This window comes from Capsicum annuum, chromosome 6 (genome assembly GCF_002878395.1).
Source record: "Capsicum annuum cultivar UCD-10X-F1 chromosome 6, UCD10Xv1.1, whole genome shotgun sequence".
NCBI lineage: Eukaryota > Viridiplantae > Streptophyta > Magnoliopsida > Solanales > Solanaceae > Capsicum > Capsicum annuum.
In genome coordinates, this window is record NC_061116.1 from 205,353,065 (window position 1) to 205,369,522 (window position 16,458).

General features: G+C 35.6%; 2 protein-coding genes across 2 annotated transcripts in view; one reads left to right on the top strand and one right to left on the bottom strand.

Annotated features, from left to right (window-relative positions):
* Nucleotides 1-13,954, top strand: part of LOC107876018 (sister chromatid cohesion protein PDS5 homolog C) — a 38,426-nt gene extending 24,472 nt beyond the window's left edge. Inside the window, exons 9-21 of the mRNA XM_016722975.2 lie at nt 5,506-5,557; nt 6,075-6,158; nt 6,468-6,959; nt 7,081-7,170; nt 7,675-7,760; nt 8,575-8,626; nt 9,418-9,501; nt 9,988-10,064; nt 11,388-11,439; nt 11,807-11,890; nt 11,997-12,040; nt 13,359-13,421; nt 13,517-13,954. Coding sequence (XP_016578461.2) covers nt 5,506-5,557; nt 6,075-6,158; nt 6,468-6,959; nt 7,081-7,170; nt 7,675-7,760; nt 8,575-8,626; nt 9,418-9,501; nt 9,988-10,064; nt 11,388-11,439; nt 11,807-11,890; nt 11,997-12,040; nt 13,359-13,421; nt 13,517-13,538 — 1,282 coding nt within the window. The 3' untranslated portion in view covers nt 13,539-13,954. The remainder of the gene's footprint in view (nt 1-5,505; nt 5,558-6,074; nt 6,159-6,467; nt 6,960-7,080; nt 7,171-7,674; nt 7,761-8,574; nt 8,627-9,417; nt 9,502-9,987; nt 10,065-11,387; nt 11,440-11,806; nt 11,891-11,996; nt 12,041-13,358; nt 13,422-13,516) is intronic.
* Nucleotides 13,955-14,429: 475 nt separating this feature from the next.
* Nucleotides 14,430-15,862, bottom strand: LOC107874766. Its single transcript, XM_016721510.2, has one exon. It carries the CDS (start codon nt 15,795-15,797, stop codon nt 14,820-14,822), a length of 978 nt encoding a protein of 325 aa, XP_016576996.1. The 5' UTR covers nt 15,798-15,862; the 3' UTR covers nt 14,430-14,819.
* Nucleotides 15,863-16,458: the final 596 nt, after the last annotated feature.

Below are 16,458 nucleotides of genomic sequence, written 5' to 3' on the forward strand. Positions count from 1 at the left end.
CACTTTTGTACTCTTATTATGTTTAGAAGCTCTTGTACTGATACCACTAGGTTTTGGGATTCATCTATGTATTGATCTTTATCTCATATATTCCGCATTCTTTTCCTTATGTTATTGAGTAGTTCGTTACTAGTCGTTCCGGATTATAGGTTGGTTTACCTACTGGTGGGTTATGGTAGGCCCCATCATGACCTGAAAAGTTGGGTCGTGACACAAACCAACCATGTGAGCTCAGCAACCATGAGCCTCATAGAATGATAATCAGCCATGGTGGAGCTAAGAGAAATAGATGTTTGCTTCTTTGACTTCCAAGAGATTGGAGAGCTCCCAAGTGATATATAAAATTCACTAATGGATTTTCTTGAATTTGGACATGTTCCCCAATCCGAATCACAAAAGGCAAGCAACTCAAAAAAAGAATACGCATTGAGAAAAATTCCAAACATGGATCTTTGGACAAGTAACGAAGAACACGCAATGCGGCAGTGGGATGAGGTAAACGAGGATCTTGCATGAATTAGCTAAGATGTTGTACAGTGAAGGCAAGATCCGGCCTTGTGTGAGTAAGATAATTCATCTTACCAAGGAGATGTCTATATATAGTAGGATTTGGAATAACGTCTCTATCATTTAAACTCAGCTTTATTGTAGGATCAAGAGGAGATAAAACAGGTGACATATGTGTGACATCGAATTCCTTTAGGAGATTAACTGTGAACTATAGTTGTGAAAGTATGATTCCATGAGGTTCCCTCAACACCTCCATGCCTAATAAAAAGTGTAAACCCCCAAGTCTTTTATTTTAAACTCCTCTTGTAGAAATAACTTCAATGCGTGCAACTCTGCATTGTCATTACCTGTCAAAACAATGTCATCAACATATACCGCTACTATTGAAATAGATGAATAAGATTTCTTCATGAATAGAGAATAATCATTATGAGAGTGAGTGAACCCTTTGAAATTAAGAGCAGCCGTGAGCTTTGAGTACCATTGCCTAGAGGCCTGACGAAGTTCATATATAGACTTCTTTAAGCTTATAAACATGAGATAGTGATGGTGGAGCTGTCCCATCAAGGAACTTCATGTAGACTTCCTCATGGAGATCTCCATGTAAAAATGCATTATTAACAGCTAATCGATAGAGCCCCCAACCTCTTTTGCCAGTTGTAGCTAGAAGACATTAGATTGTAGTTATTTTGACAGCTGGAGAAAAAGTCTCATTAAAATTAATACCTTCCCTTTGAATGTCTCCTCGATCACTAACCTAGCTTTTAACTTTTCAATGCTGCCATCACTACATTGTTTGACTTTATAAACCCACTTACAAGGTAAAGCATTTTTACCGGGGTAGTTGGACCACGTCCCAAGTGTTGTTCCACTCAAGAGCCTAAAGCTCTTTCTCCATAGCTTCTTTCTGGCCTTTGTGCAACACAGCTTGATTATAATTGACAAGTTCTTGAATATTAGACAAGGAATTCAGCATATGTTGATTATTGGAAGATAAAGATGTGACAAAAAGAGAGACTGGTGAGATAGGAGATGAGAAACAAGAAGAGCTAACATTAACCAGGTGCACAGAATTGCAAATATAATATTCTAGATGACTAGGAATTTTGTGTTCCTGAGTTGACCTCCTAAGTGGGGAAATATTATTTGTGGGAGGAACAAGTGAATGTACTTGGTCCATAACAGTAGAAGGAACATGAGGTTGTACCTGGTTTGTAACAGTAGAAGGAACAGTTGGACCTGGTCCAACAGTGGTAGATGCAGGAGGTAGAGTAGAAGTGATAATTGAGGGAGATGGGATGCTTTGATTAGCATTAACATTATCATCAGGATCAACAATTGGGATTGATGCATGAACTGGAAAGTAGGAATCATTAGATTTGTAAGAAGCAAAAGGAAAGATATTTTTATGAAACACATCTCTAGAAACTATGATTTTCATAATATCAAAGAACTAAAACTTTATAACCTTTCTTTCCATATGAATATCCTAAAAATACAAATGCAGAGGCCTTTGGTGTCAACTTAGATCTTTGAGAGGATAGAGTGGAAACAAAATATAGACATCCAAAACATTTGAGATTAGAATAGTTAGGAAAGGACTTTAAAAGGATTTTTATCATTAAGGATTCTTTAAGGAAATCTATTGATTAGATATGTTGCATACTGAATGTGTAGATGTGGCTGGTACAAAAAATCCCTAGATGTTTCTAACAAAGGCCTATGTTTTCTTTCAACCACACCATTTGGTTATGGAGTAGACATACATACATGAGGTTTGATGTTGAATCCCTTTAGAAACAAAATATTCTGACTGTGTTGTGCTACTTCCTAACTCAAGAGCATTGCCAGATTTTACTATTTTGACCTTGGTTTGAAATTGTCTTTCGGCCATAGCTAAGAAAGATTTGAGGACTGTGAAAGCATTTGATTTATTGCTTAATAAGAAAGTCCACGTTCCTCTGCTAAAATCATCCACAATGGTAATAAAGAATTTATACCCATTATGAGTTAGTTTTTTATATGGTCCCCAAGTGTCAATATGTATCAACTCAAAAATACTTTTTGTTGAGATGGTCTTTGTTGAAAAAGGTAGTTTGGCTTGCCTTGCCATTGGACAAATCACACATGGAGTGTCAAAATTTTGACAAAAAGAGATTGAATGAAAAGGAATGTTTTTCATATTATTCAACGGCATATGCCCTAATCTGTAATGCCACAACTTCTCCTTTAATTTGGAATCAAACAAGGCAAAACATGATCGAGAAACGGAATTAGAAACTAAATTAGGGCTTGACATTTTATTAATTTGAGCATTTGACTGGGTTGATTTGAGCATATGGAGTCCTCCTTGTTCTTTACCAATTTCCAATGAGCTCTTGAGAGAAGAGCCTTGAAACATAAAACAAGAGGTAGGAGTGAATAACACATAATTGTTGAGTTGTCTGCACAATTTCTATACAGACAAAAGATTGTACTTCAAAGAAGGTATATATAAAACACACTCTAAAACAAGATTTGGTGATGCACAAACTGTTCTGAATGAGTTACCTTTACTTTGTATGAATTGGGAAGATTCACCATGAGTGCACTAGACAAAGCCTTAAAATTTGAAAGGATTGATTTAGCGTAAGGATTGATTTAGCGTGAGTCATATGCTGAGTAGCCCCACTATCTAATATCCAAGAATTATTGTTAATGTTTACTAAGTGTGCATAAGAATTGAAAAACTTAGCTTTACCTGCAACCCTCACGTTGGCAGAAACTTGAGTATTTTTATCTTGTTTTACAATACTCAATTGCTGAAGAAGCTCCAACAGTCGTCCCATAACTTTTTGAGTCAAGAACCTGGTGTTTGGAATACTACTGCCGACCTGTTCCCACACAGTGTCGAAACTGTTGTTGAGTTGAACTCTTTCTTGAAATTTTCTCTGCTTTGTAAATTTAAAATTAGCAGGAAACTCATGAATTTTATAACATTTATCCACTGTATTTCCTAATTTCTTACCGTAAGCACAAATTAGATTATTTTGGGATTGAACATGATGAAAAATTTGAGATAAAGATGATTGAATAAGACTCAAAGATGAGAATTTGAGACAAGATGATTGAATCAACCTTGCTCGGATACCATGTAAGAATTGAACGAAAATAATTATGGAAAAGAAAGAAAATAGAAATTGGGAAAAATTTTCTTTTCCGTTTTCTTCAATGTTTAATTGCTTTGTACAATATCCTATATATACCAGTAAAGAATCCAATTAAAGACTGTTAAATAAGGTACAAAATAATTAAAGAATACACTTCTAAATAAGGTAGGAAAACAAAAAACTTCTAAATAAGATAGGAAACAAAAGATTAACCTAGCGTGTACAAAAGGAATAAAATAATATGTGCATAAAATAATATGTATAATGATCTGCTGAAGTTGGACGAAATCATCATCATTAACTCAGTCCCAAGCCATGTAATCCATCATCGAATAAAGTTGAGGCTGTAGCAGACGAGTGCAGTGAAACAGGTGAATGGAACGGGTGAATCAACCCGATCCAATGAAGAAAATGCTAGATAAATCTATCGAAAGAACTAAATACTCCTAGAAATGCATCGAATCTTAATGAACGAACTAACATGACTAAAACATATTCCCAATTAGTTGATATCACCTACATAGCTATTCTTCTGTCATTGTGTTGTGTCTTTAGCTAAATCTGCATGGATTCGAAGAAATTTTAGGTTTTTCTAGTCAACTTTCTTCCATGTGAGTTTAGGTTTACCTAATCCCTTCACTCATTATGGTTTCACACATATGCAATGTGACAGTCGATATAGGACATTACCAAGACCATCTCAAGTGACCTCTCATTTTATTCTCAATGCGTGCTATTTACACCTTCTAGTGAATGTGGTCATTTTTAATCTTATATAATCTTGTATGATCTCGTATCCTTCTTAGCACTCACATCTCTGCAACACTTATCTTATGGATATGCTGCACTTTCGGACCAACTTTCACTATAATATAACATTGTCGGTGTTATAACTGTTATGTCAAGATTACCTTCTATCACTTAACTCTTTAGTAACACTTCTCCATTTCAACCATAATTCTATTGCGTAACACCTTCATCTATCACTTCATCCTCTAGGAACAACGATAGACATCTGAATTGTTTGCATTTAGGCACGTCAATCCCCTTTAGTCTCACCTTAACTTTGCTCATCTCATGTTGGCTAAACTTCAAGGCATATACTAGTCTTACTTTTACTAATCTGAAAACATCTCTCTAAAGCCCGTCTCAACAGTTCAAGTTTTTGGTTAACACCCTTACTGATTTCATCAGTTAACCCGATTCCATTGGCAAATGGTGTTGGACTTCACATTGTACTGTTTTTTCTTTTTTGAGATGAGGACTTCGCATTGTATTGTGTAGGTTAGCTCATTAATAAATAGAGCAAACAAGTAGGGTCTCAATGATAATCTGGTGTATGCCCACTGTTACAGGAAACTCAACTCCTTTGTATCTCTTACTACTGTTTCCGAGTATGCTAGTGGCAACTCCATACATGTCCTTTATGATATTTACATATTTATTATGAATTACTTTCTCCTCCATCACCCATCAGAGGACCTTTCATGGAACTTTTCTTCTTATGCTTTCCCTAGGTCAATAAACGCGATATGTAGGTCTCTTCTCACAATAAATTTCCATCAATCTTTTCAGAAGAATTAGAAGGAAGGGAGTCTCTGATGTAGATCTACCACGTAGCCAAACTGGTTTTGTCACTCTTGTCGTATTCCTAAGTCTACGTTCTATCACTCTTTTCCACAGTTTCACGTATCACCCATGAGTTTAATGCCACTATTGTTTGCACAACTTTGAATATCTCTTTGTTCTTCAATTTTGTTGCATTTATCAATTTGGATTTTACTTTATCTTGAATAAGAAGGAAAAATCTAGCTACATTTTCTCATCTTAAAGTTTCTCTTAATAGGTTTCACGAAGCATCCGTTTCTTCTTTTGATCCAGTGAAAAACAGACTCAAGGTGACAAAATTATGTATTATTATGAATTCTTGTCATAATTTCTCTAATTCAGATTTTCTTTTTTTAAGTTACTTATATGTTCCATTTTATTTAATGAACTTCTCATTTTGGGATATATTTTAATGTTTAATGCATGTACAACTCCACAACAACAATAATTCAACATTCTTGATCAATTTAAACCCTTGTATCATATGTTTCCTTATCAAAATAATTTCCGGTACAAAAAATGCGCTCCGGCTACTGCTAATATATCAAATAGGGTATAGTAAAATCTCTTTAACTATTCAAATTCAAGATCTGCCACATAAATCCCTTTTTACATACAGGTTCAACCTTACAGTTTGGAAGATCTCTTTGTTGTAGATCTGATTCATAACTACGAGGATGGGAAATATACACTTATAGTCAAGTAGCAATCTTGTCAAACTTGAACCGTGTTTTATTTGGCTTTAACATTTTCGAAGTTCCTCGTGAAAGTTCTTATAACTGATGTTGTTTGGTGTTTCCTTTTTAGGTAAAATATGTTGATGGTCAAATAGAGAAATTGAATCTTCTGAAAGAACGATGGGAGTTGATTGAAGATAATTCATCTAAAAAGGTTATTTACTTGTCTGATATAATGTTTTCTTTGACAGAGTTCATATTAGAGCAACTCCACTCAGCTTACATTAGAATATTCTATTGGTGAATGTAGTTTGCATGGTTAGAAACAAAAGGTGCATCTCATGCTGAATGCTTATTCTAATATTGGCTCTAATCAATATTTGGCCAAAAGAGCATGGGGATGCCAAGGAGATTAAGTGCTTTTATCACGTGTAATTGTAATTAGTAAGCTTCAGCAGATATATGAATAAAAACAGTACTCACAGATTTCATTCTTTCCTTTCCTAATATATGTTTTTATCAGATGGCAAATGAAAATGCACCCGACATTGGACATCCTGTAAAAGTTGGTCCATCCGAGGCAAAATTTTGCGAGCCAACGCCGCAGGATGATACTCACCGTGAGAAGATAAAGGATAATTGTAGTAGTCCTGAGATCAGTCATGGAAGTCATGGTCATTTGGATCAGCCCAAGAAGAACCAGACCCCGATGAGTAAGGATCACCTGGATATGTTAGTTGCAGCAGGAGATGCGCCAGAGTCTGAAATTAAGAAAAAGGGCTCTCTTCATTTAGGTCTCACCGCGGGAGAGAGAAACAAGCAAATGGTACTTGCCGAAAGAAAATCATGGGAAGGTTCAAGGAAGAATGAGTCTGCTTCCAATTGTGAAGCAGAGTGCAAAACTGAAGTTAGCATAGAAGGTGCAGAAGTGACACTGCAACAAATTCGTGGAATGAAACAGAAGAAGAAGAAAACTACTATTAACAATTGCGATTTTGATGCATCTGGTGATAAGGTTGACAGAAAAACAGCTCAGTTATAGTTATCTCAAGCTCTTTACTAATTTAATTTTTGCTATGTACGGATTATCATTTATTTCCCTGTTATGATTCTCTTGTTTGATGTGATCCGTACAGACAGCTAAATTATCAGTCAGAGATGAAACTCACTTAGACAGATGTGCTGATTATAAACCCCGGAAGAAGTTGACCACCGAAAAAAATGAGGTACTGATCTGGCACTGTGTAGTTTAATTCTCATCTACGTAACCTCCATATATGCAATTATTGGAGCTTGCATGTATGGATGTGAAACGTTGAAATGCTTTATATACTGATTTGTTGTCTCGTATTTTGCTACCTAGCTGCTTTTTCTAAGAACTTTCCTTCACAGGAAACTATGGTAGTATTGTTTAGCTCATTAATGTGCCAGATCTGAATTTATAGCAGCTACCAATGAAATAGAGATTTTGTAAAACTGACAGTGGTTCTGCTTTAGACTCTATTCTTTTTAGTTCTAAAAGTGGTTCTCCGGATGAGAGAGAACTGTCCTAGTGGTTAGGCGCCTCCACCTCCAACCTGTAGGTTGAGGGTCTGAGTCGCTCAGGGGTAAGTAGGGAATCATGGGTGATTCCTGGGGGGGTTGAGAAGAGGATTAAAAAGGATTTTAATTAAAGTGGTTCTGACTGGTTTCATGTCTGAAGCACTCGTTATTCTAATATTTTGTTACAGGACTCTAAAAGGCGTCATTCCTACAAAGATTACGGTGAAGAACTGGTTGGTTCTAGAATAAAAGTTTGGTGGCCTTTGGATGAAAAGTAAGTGCTTTAGAATATTGATGTGAATAGTGTAACACGATTGCAAAATTGTTGCTAATCACACCCACCTACTCAACCATCCTGCATGCACACACTTTTTATCAACCTGGTGTAGCCTTCAGTTATCGAGTTTATTCTCTAAAATATTGGCTAGCCTACTTGGCTCTACTTGCAAGAACCTCTTTCCTTTCATTTCTTATACCCCTATATGCCCTTGGATTTGATAGTATTTATAGAGTTAGGATAGGTTTATTCATAACTTCTATTATTCCTTTGTTCATTCAGTAATTCTTGGGTAACTCCCTCTGCACCAATTTATATGATGGTTTTTGATTGGGCACGAAGTTTAAGAAAGCAAGAAATATTTTTGTAAACTTGTGGTCTAAAACATACCATAGACATTTCAATGGTTGTAAAATCATGTCATAGAGGGTAAAATGGAAAGTTTAATTGTTTTTAATTTAGGAAGGCCTAACAGGCTAAAGCATGCCTCATAAATCAGAGGGAATATGTGGTACTTGATAATCCTAGATGCAGACTATACTGGACATCCCTGCATATCATGGCAGTTACAGGCAGAGCAGACTGTAAACTTTTGTGGTTAATGGGTCCTGAGTTTCCAATGCAGCTTGTTTGTCCAAAAAGATGTTGTTTCTTGCATTACATATTTTTTAGTTAGGTTAACAAAAGATTTATAGATTACATGTCAGATAACATCTTCAGTTTAATTTCTACCAATTCTGGTATTACTTTATCTTGAATAACAACGAAGACTCCATCTACATTTTCTCTCATCTTATAGCTCTCTTTGTAGGTTCTACAAGGCAGCAGTTGCTTCTTTTGATCCTGTGACAAAGAAACACGAGGTGATGACATTATTTTGAAGGCTCATCATTGTTTCTCTAATTCAACATTTTTCTTTAAGTTACTCTATATTTTTCATTTATTTTAAACATTTCTCACTTTTGAGATATTTTTGAATGCTTAATGCACGTACAACACCATCATCACCGTAACAACAACAACAATGAAAATAATAAGTCAACATACTTCTTGTGTTTGAATACTTGTACTTGATGTGTCCTTCTCAAAATAATTTCAGGTAAAGACTGTTTAAAAAATCCTCCTACCACTACTAGTATATCTGCAAGTAAAACTAACTCTGTCTCCATGTTGAGTCAAATGGTTGTTAGGATCGATTAGCAGTTCACACATACTAAATCTATGGAGAGGATGAAGACCTCTTGAGAGGAGAGAGAGAGGTTATTTCGTGGTAACACCAGTGGGTAACCTCCACGGCGGACAGACTATTTATATTAATGACTTGGAGTATGTAAGAATAAAAGGTACAGCCTAAAATTTGAGTCGGGGCTCCACAACCTAACAATGGTGTCACATAAACTAGGGAACAACAAAGTCTATTTCAACAATTCAAATTCAAGATCTACCACATAAATCCCTTTTACATACAGGTGCAACCTTAAAGATTAGAGACTAATTTGTTGTAGCTGACTACCCGAGGAAGGAAAATATACACTGATTGAGAATAGCATTATCTAACTTGAACCATGTTTATTGGCTTTAACATTTCGCAAAAATTCCTCCAGAAAGTTCCAAATGACTCAAGACTGATATTTTTTGGGGTTTCTCTTTTTAGGTCATATATGATGATCGCGATGTAGAGCTCTTGAGACTACGTGAAGAGCGATGGAAGATGCTTGAGGACAAGTCATCTCAAAAGGTTCTTCACCCATCTGATACTGTTTTTCCTGACAGATTCATATTAGAATAATTCCACTCAACTTATGTTAGAATACGCTAGTACTGAATGTAGTCAGCCAGATTTGAAACGAGAAGTGTATCTCTGGCTGAATGCTAATAGTTTTCGCTCTAATGCAATATTTGGCCAATAGAGCATGGGATGCCAAGGAGACCAAGTTCTTTTATCGTGTTCAATTATAGTAAGCTACAACAATTTCATATGTGAATAGATAACCTTTTCTTTTGTTCCAAAAGTTTCTCCAGATGAGAGAGAATTGATTTAGTGGTTAGCCGCCTCCAACTCCAACCTCTAGTTTGAGGATCTGAGTCACTCTGGGTTAAGTGGGGGAATCATGGGTGATTTATGGGGGGTGAAGAGGGGATTAAAAGAATTTTAATGAAAGTGGTTCTGACTTCTGAGTGCTTTTATATCGGAAGAACTCATTGTTCTAATATTTTGTTTCAGGATTCTAATAGCATCAAATATTATGGCGAGAAACTGGTTGGTGCTAGAATAAAAATGTGGTGGCCATTGGATCAAAAGTAAGTACTTTGGAATATTGACGTGAGCACGGCAAATCATTGTTAGTTTGTCGTACTAATCAAATGCACCCAACCAACCATCCTGGTACAAACACTTTTCAGCAACTTGATGTAGCCTTCAGTTATCGAGTTAATTCTCTAAAATATAGGCTTGTTCAATGCGCAAGAACCTCGTTCCTCCAGTTGTACTTCTATATCTTTGGATTCAATGGTATTGACAGAATACTAGCATGTATTCATATGCAACTTGAATTATTCCTTGGTTCCTTCAGTATTTCTTGAGTTACTCCTCCTGTCCCAATACATGTCATGGTTTTCTAGTGGGCACAAAGTTTAAGAAAGAAAGAACAAGTTTTGATACTTGTGGTCTAAAACATGCCATAGATATTTACATGCTATAAAATCATGTCGTTGAGAAATGAGAAGTTTTATTTATATTATTTCTAATCATAAAAGATGTCATTTCTTTTTGGGACCGGCTAAAATAGGAATTGTATCACATAAAACGGGAAAAATGGAGTATGTGTTAATTCATGATCCTTGATGCTTTAAGCAGAGCTAAACTTGCAGACTGTTCCTGCATACTATGGCAATCATAGGCAGAGTCAGATTGTAAACTTTTGTTGTTAATGGGTTCCTGAATTTCTAATGCAACTTGTTCGTCTAAAAATCTGGTGTTTTCTTGTGTTGACATCTTTTCGGCTAGGCTAACAAAAGAATTATGGATTACAATTGGTTCTGCATATAGCTTTTAGGATTGTTTTAAGTATCCTTTCTGTTCTGATCACAAGCATGTGAAAAAATATCTTCGTCTTGTGAAACTTAGACACTCTGAGGTGTCATTTTTAAATTGCTCAAAATCATTCATACTAATGAATCGACCGCATGGTCCTTTTCTCTTTTCTTTTTTCTCCTCTTTGCCTCATTCTTCATTCTCAATAGGAACAGTCACCTATCAAACAACGAACTTCCACTACAATGGTAGATTTCTCCTGCTGGCTGCTGCTTCCATGAAACAGACTTACGTTGCTGGCAATATTACTATTTTATTTATTTTAATTCATTATTAATTATTCTTTTGCAAGTACTCATTGGTTCAAAATTCCTCTACACACGTACACAGTGAAATATAGAACAGTGTAAACATTGATGAGTTGCACTGAATGTGCTTAGTTTGAAATGTAGTATAGAAACCCAAAAAGTTGACCCGTGGCATGTCAGATGACATCTTCAATTTCATTTCTACCAGTTCCTGTATTACTTTATCTTGAACAAGGAGGAGGAATCTAGCTAAATTTTCTCATCTAAAGTTTCTCTTTGTAGGTTTTATGAGGGAGTAGTTTCTTCTTTTGAGCCTGAGAAAAGGAAACACACGGTAATGAGATTCTTATGAAGCCTTGTCATTGTTCTCTAAATTCATAATTTTCTTTTGAGTTACTATTTATGTTTAAACTCATCCCATTTATAGATATATCTAATGATGAATGCACATACAACACCTTACACCGGTCACCATCACAACCACCACCACCACAACAATAATAATGATAATGATACTAATTAAACACCCTTGATCTGTTTGAACCCTTGTATCATATACTTCCTTCTTCTTTAGTAACTAAGGAAGAAAAAATATGTACTGTTCGTGAAGTAGAAATCTTACCTAACTTGAATCATGTTTTCTTGGCTTTAATGTTTTGCCAAAGTTCATGAACAAAGTTGTTCTGGTGTTTCCTTTTTAGGTCACATATGATGATGGCGATATAGAGAAACTGATCCTACATGAATTTCAATGGGAGATTCTTGAAGATAACTCATCTCAAAAGGTTCTTTACTTGTCTGATATATAGTGTTGTCACTCACAGAGTTCATATTCTCGTTGCATTATATTTGTTTTTGATGATGTTATTCTTTTCGGTGCAATCTGTACAGGACCATGAATTAGACTTTCAAGGCGATGCTGTTTCATCTGCTACGTAAGTATTGATTCTAATTTCTTTATAACATTTCGGATATCCAGCTACAAATTTTGTGCTTCACTTGTGCACACCAAATTACTTTTTAGAATTTGTCCAGCACATCATCTTGACATATCAATATTCTTGTGATGCTATGAGAATAGCTCCAGGTTTCTTCTCCCTGTGAATAATTTGCTATATTTCCTAAAATAACCATACTTGCTCCTTGTACCTGTGGTTTCTGAAGGAAAGGAAGAGAAAACAGACATGAAAAAAAGGAGAGAAAATCTGAGAAGTAGCAGTGCAGATTTTTCGTTCATACAGCAAAAATATATACTACATGTGGTTTGAAATATCCCTCAAAATCTGCAAACATGTCTCCTTATGTTGTGCTTAAATAAAGCACCACTACACACTACAACTAACTTCAAAAAATCTAGAACTTACAACAAAAATAATCTAAAGATTACAACAAAATATCAAGACCAAGATGCCAAGTTGACAGCAGTTAGCATCACACAAAATCAGTACCCTTCATCAGTTTCCAACGGTGCTCAGCCATCTATTATGTGTGTTTATAGGCAAGATTTTTTGGTCTTACGTGTTAGCTTAGTTAGAAAATTTCCATTTTTGTAAATCTATGTGTCTATCTGGAGAGTCTAGGCTAATTATCAGCCTTCCTTTTCTTCTTAATGTTGTCAAAATGTGACAGATCAAACCAAATCTTCCCACCTGAAAGAATTGGTATTCTCAGAAGGTACTCCCTCCATCCCAATTTGAAGTGTCTTAGTTTGACTAGGCACGAAGTTTAAGAACAAAGGGAGGTTTTTAAATGTTGTGGTTTTAAATTAAACATGTGTGTATTCCTATAAATCTTGTGGTCTTAAACTCGACAATGTAGAATGTTGGAATTAGAAAACTTGCTAAATATAGAAAAAGAATCTTTTTGGGACAGACCAAAAAAAGAAAGTAAGACACTTAAATTGGGATGGGAAAAGTAAGACACTTAAATTGGGATGGGAAGGAGTATCTAAGATATCAGCACTTCACTTTGAGTACGTCGGGAAATTCCACATGTACTCAGTTTAAAATTACAAGCAAGTTACACCACCTGAAAGAGTTGGTATACTAAGATGAAGTATCTAAAATGGATGATGTTTGCCATATACACTTTTGCAAAATTCTCTCTTTTCCCGTCTGAGGGGATAGCGTGGTTGTATTTTTATTTCTTAGTTTCAGGGACACTTTCAGGAAAATATTTCTATGAAATGGGCACCAAGTGGTATTTCATGCTTATTATTGACACTTTGTGTTTTTGGTTGATGAACTGGTGTAGGCCTTCAAAGAAGAAAGCAAAAAGGAACTCCTCTACAGAGCCCAACATCTCTTCATCCAAAAGGTCCTTCTGTTTGTTACACTTGTACCCCATAGTATTGCACTCTGAACTGATTATTCGAGGTTTTTTTTTAAATAAGTTGTAGTTTTTTTCACCAGGTCTAAAAGTACCGCAAAGTAGAAGAGCACTGAATCAGTGGAAATTTTTGTTGTGGATAGTGAAAAAGCTCTACTTCTGGTTCCGAATACATCAGCAAGTAGTGAAGTCCTGAAATTTTGCACAAAGCTGTGTGATGTGATCCAATTGTTTTGAGAGATGAGATGTTAGTCTTAGAACAGTCACCAGCAGAAAGCTGAACGGCAGTGATACTTTCAATGAGGCATATTGATCCTATACAAGTCTAGTTAGCTTGTCATGCTTGTAATTTTATTGTATGAAGCTACAAGCTCTCTTTGTGTTTACTAATACTCAGGTTATATATATGATTAAACAACTGCTTTTGGGGGATTTCGAACTCTCATAAAATTCAAATTCTGGATTCGCCATTTGAATTGTTTGTGGTTTCACTGTATGGCTAAGGTTACTATTAACTTCCCTGTGCTGAATAGAGCCAGCCTTGATGTGATTTTGATTCTAATATCAGCATGATATGTAGGGGTATTCATAATGCAGTTGTGTGCTTTAATATCTTCACCACGACATGTTATTCCCAATTTCTGTGGAGTATAATTAACCTATTGCTTAGATTTCTTTGTGCTATCATATAGGAATACAAATATTGAACATGCACTGCACAGGTTATTCCATTTTGGTATGTCTCACTAGTACTACTGCAATTAGAGGTGTCAATGATACCGTTGTAATAGGTTATTTTCTAAAATTTATACTGTATCAATTTTTTGATTATTTTATTTTGTATTATAAGAGTTAAAAGTTTTCTGAAATCGTCTCATCATTTCGGTTTCTCTTTAATACGACTACAGTTCAGTTAATTTTTGGTATTTCTTTAAAAGTGTCATGTGGTCATAAACAGAAGTTAGAATACGATATGAACATGAACGATGACAAGAATAGAGATGCATCTCACTATTTTTATAGTAGAGTGAAACAAAGTTAAACATAAATATTATTCTTCCGTACATTCAAAGCTGTATGCTTCTGCCTCTTTGTTGTGTTGTTGTATTGGAGCACTACTCTCTGATCTCTGGTTTCTTCTTTGTGTTTGAGCACTTCTCTCCTTCTTCCTTTTTCTGTTATACGCGCATTGGAGCACTTCTCACCAACTTTCAATTTTTTTGTTTGTGTTGAACTATTTCTTTTCAATTTTCCAATTGTTGGAGCATATCTCTCCAACTTTCAATTACTGTCAAATCTCTTGCTCTCACTGGCAAAGGGTCACATCACATACCTCTTATTTGCAGCACTATAGATCTAGTGGTTAAGTACCAGTTCCAAAAAAGTTTAGAAACAAAGACTGGCATATGGAGTACTGATAGTATTGAGAGGTTCTTTCGAGAGTTGGTCTTTAAGCATTCCTTGTTTGCCACAATGGACCCTGGGCATGCCATCTGAATCAGTCTGTGCTACCAATACAACACTCTCGGCTTTTGCTTTCATTCTTAATCGCTCCATTCTTGAGCCAATGACCTGTCCCAAGATAGAAGCAGCAATGGTCAATGCCATAGCTGTTTTCGGCATCACAACTGATTTCCTCAACATCGCTATAAAGGGAACAGCAGCATGGACTGCAGTAAACCATGATAATGAGAACTTCTCCGTGTGTTCTCTCCATATGCCTAGTGGAATATTAGCGGCCATGCCTAAGGCTCCAATAACAAGCATCTTTGAACATAATGGTTGCGGCCGCATGGTCTTGACAAAAGCAGTCCTGGCCAGGGCAGCCCTGACTGCAACAACTGCAGGCGGGCATTTGAGTTTCATTCCAGGAGGCAACTGAAACGCTGATGCGACAAATGGGAGAACGCCGCTAACTGCTCTATAAGATTTAGCGATAGGACAGTTCCCCGTCTCCAACCATTCGTTTCCCATTGCCTCGTGCTTAGATGATTTGTCTTCAGGAAAATGTTCTCTCTTCTTTTTACGCGAATTCCTTTTCTGAATGAATGAATCAAAACTAAACGGACCTCCTGGTCCAAATGATGGCAAACTTATCGAGGCAAATTGAGTTGCAGACTCTACTTCTATGTTGTCGTTGTAAAGTTGAGTTCTTCCTGAAAGCGGGATAACCCCATCTTTTCCATGGAAGAATTTAAATGTCCTATCAAAGTTGGGTTCATCTTCGAAAATTGGACCTTTACCTCCCTCCTTTACAGGTTTGGGAAAGTTGAGACTCCTCAAGAATGGACATCTTTGAATGTCCAGGCCATTGAAGGAGCAATCAGATGTCATCTCATTCTGTGTTCTGAAGAAAAACTCCATCTCTTTTGATTCCAGAAAGTGTGTAATACCTTCTGAATTCCAACGACTTGAATGCACTTTATTCCGGAAAGTAGCCAGCAGTACTCTTATTTATAACAATAAAATAATGCAAAACCTAATTTAGTTAGGATAAAAAAAACCTATTCCTTTGTTAAGTTGGAATACTTGACGCGTGTGGTTAACGGAAAGGGGAGCAAAAATTGGGAGATTATTTTTTATTGAGTGTTTGATTTGTATATAATTTTTAAGAATAAGTTAATTGATTACAAAAATACCCTACACCTTATTTAGTTTTTTTTAATATAATTCTTTTCAAGCTTTTAATATTCATTCTTAAAAATAAAACTTTCATCTTATTTAGCTTAATCGTTTTTGTGTGTGCATTCTCATGAATATATTGTGTGTATTTAAAAAGAAAATTTTCATATTATTTACTTTAAATTTTTTGTATGTGCTTTTCCATGACTATGCCATGTGTGTTTAAAAAGAAATATTACATCTTATTTGGTTTGAAATAAAACTTTCAGTTTAATAAAGAGGATTTGTTATTTATGTCACTTCATTTAAATACATATCACTCATATATTATAAAATATTAAAATTATCTTCATTTTAATTGGTATATACAATATAAATTTCCAAGTGATCAAAAAACTATTTA

What these genes read in the sequence shown, in the direction of transcription:
- LOC107874766 (XM_016721510.2), bottom strand. Translation starts at nt 15,797, where the DNA reads ATGGAGTTTTTCTTCAGAACACAGAATGAGATGACATCTGATTGCTCC.